Source organism: Solanum dulcamara, chromosome 2 (assembly GCF_947179165.1).
Source record: "Solanum dulcamara chromosome 2, daSolDulc1.2, whole genome shotgun sequence".
In the NCBI taxonomy this organism is placed as follows: domain Eukaryota; kingdom Viridiplantae; phylum Streptophyta; class Magnoliopsida; order Solanales; family Solanaceae; genus Solanum; species Solanum dulcamara.
In genome coordinates this window covers 29,383,242-29,385,506 of record NC_077238.1, presented here as the reverse complement: position 1 = coordinate 29,385,506, position 2,265 = coordinate 29,383,242, and the positions used below count along the sequence as shown (strand labels likewise).

Here is a 2,265-nt window from a genome sequence, read left to right as displayed (position 1 = left end):
TTATTTGATTAATATCTAATTTGTTAGTCAAAAATTCTAAATGAAAAATATATAATAATGAAAAAAATTTATCATATATATATTATATAATTTTTTTAAAAAAATCTTTTTATCGGGAGAATTCGAATGAATACCATAAATCCTAACAATCCTTAGATTTTCTTGTGTATAAAATCAGAAATTGAAAAATTATTTAATATATATTTAATTTAAAACCATAAAATATAAATTATTTTTATTTTTAATTTCTTAAATTTTGTATGAAGTGAAAATCAGACACAAATTGAAACAAGGGAGTAGGAACAAAATGAGCTACACGGGTTCTAAGTTTGCGCAAGTTCTCCATCATTACTTAATTCATCACCAGAGACACTTTGCTAACTGTTTTCTCTTGAAGATTTACAACCACCTCCACTAATCTATTGCTAAGCTTCCTAATTAAATAGAAATTATGTTTCTAAAGAAATGGGAGATGTACAAGTAGCCACAATTAGATCAGTATTTGTACCGAAGGCCTCCTTGAATAAGACTTCTTTTTAATAGTAGCTTTTGGACCAAATGACGATCTAATTTTTCCATCTAAGCTCTTACATGACTTCATTCTCTTGTTATGAGAAGAATAACTCCCTTCCTTTGGAAGATCCTCAAGGCTCATCGCATTTCCCAAACGTCCAAATGACTGACTCTTCCCTTCATAATACTTTGATAACCCACTCCTGCACTTGCAAAAATAATTTCATAAAATGATTTTCAGGTAAAGCTGAACCATCTATCAAGTATATGATCTTTTTAATCAGGTAAGAATTTAAGTAATATATGTTGATAGTATAAAAAAAATAACACTCTCTATCATTTGTTTAACAAATTTATGTGCCATTTGGGGGAATCAAACTTCCAGAATCAAAGAGTTATTATCCCAATTTTTACATATGTTCTTTAAGCAATTTGAATAGTTAATTATGGCAACTTATAATACTTCTTACCTAGTTTCTAAATATTATTTTATTTTTATAAAAAAATTAAATTTTTTGTGTCTAGGTCAAAATCACAAAATTTGACTTCGGATAGAGAGTATCATTTTTACCTTAAAATATATTACAAGTGAAAAAAATTGTATAATATTAAACGCAGTAAATGAACAAAACTTGAGAGTAATTAGGTTAAAGATGAAGTTACTTGATGGGAAGTTGAGCCATAAGTTGAGACAATTCATACAAAGGCCCAAAAGAAGACGACGAAGAGGATGCATCATCATCTACCATGTCTAAAGAAGAAGAAGAAGTTCCAACAGAGTCTTCAAAGCTTGATTCAGAGTAATCATCGAAAATACTATTCACAGCCACCCATTGGACTTCCCTAATTGGACTCTTTAACCTTATTGTTGCTGCTTCATCACCTGTCTTTGCTCCTTCCATTGAAATTAATATGACAAAATTTTTGAAGAAGGAATTTTTCTTTGATCTCCAATGACTTGTTGATACAACGCAATTTCTAGCAAGCCTCACCTGAGGAAACATATATATAATGCAGAATAATTCATAGATTAAAATATAGCTTTAATTTTTGTGGTTAAGGATGAACGCTTCTTTTTAGGAGTGAGTGGATAAGGAAGGGCTGGGTGGGGGGATAATCACAGACGTGTACAATAATAAGCTAATAAATTATTTTAATTTGTACCTTTTAATATTATTTAAGGGGTTTTCCCTATTCTAACATGTAAAGAGGATAAGGTGGATTTTTGAAGACATCCAAATCTGACTCACCACCCTATCATTAACGGGACAATCCTGCAGACTTTGTCCCTAGAAGGGTCTTTAAACCCACTTTTTAAAAATTTCTACGCAACTCATCATTTTTATAACTCTCCATTTTAACTTCTTTTATCTTACTTTTTCTTTCCTAATCCATTTTAAGAATAAAATCAATTTATTATAATTAAAAATATTATTGATTTAAAATTTCTTCTTTTTTTTTCAATAAAATAATTTACATTCACATAAATATTTAAAAGTTATTTTAAAACCACAAGTTCTAAAATTTTTTTTAATTAAATATCATGTCAAGTCAAACAATTCCACCTAAAATAGAACAAAGTTAATTCATTAAATGATCAAACAGATTTTGAGAATTATCTTCAAAATACCACTTTTATTTCTTTTGAGACTCAACTATCAACATTTTCCTCAAAAAATAATACTTTCTGCGTCCCATTTTAATTGTCATGGTTTTCTTTTTTAGAATCAAACTATATAAACTTTGATTAAC

At 28.4% G+C, this 2,265-nt stretch overlaps 1 protein-coding gene across 1 annotated transcript; it reads right to left on the bottom strand.

The window, feature by feature from the left end:
• Positions 1 to 203: 203 nt before the first annotated feature.
• On the bottom strand, positions 204 to 1,690 carry LOC129875960 (protein OXIDATIVE STRESS 3-like). Its single transcript, XM_055951225.1, has 2 exons — positions 1,177 to 1,690; positions 204 to 716 (listed from the first exon to the last, which is right to left on the bottom strand). Exons 1-2 carry the CDS (start codon positions 1,515 to 1,517, stop codon positions 491 to 493), a joined length of 567 nt encoding a protein of 188 aa, XP_055807200.1. The 5' UTR covers positions 1,518 to 1,690; the 3' UTR covers positions 204 to 490.
• Positions 1,691 to 2,265: the final 575 nt, after the last annotated feature.

Excerpts from the sequence above, each read along its gene's own strand:
- LOC129875960 (XM_055951225.1), bottom strand. The coding sequence starts at position 1,517 with ATGTTTCCTCAGGTGAGGCTTGCTAGAAATTGCGTTGTATCAACAAGT. Across the intron at positions 717-1,176 it reads ATGGCTCAACTTCCCATCAA|GAGTGGGTTATCAAAGTATT; the intron begins GTAACTTCATCT and ends TTGCAAGTGCAG.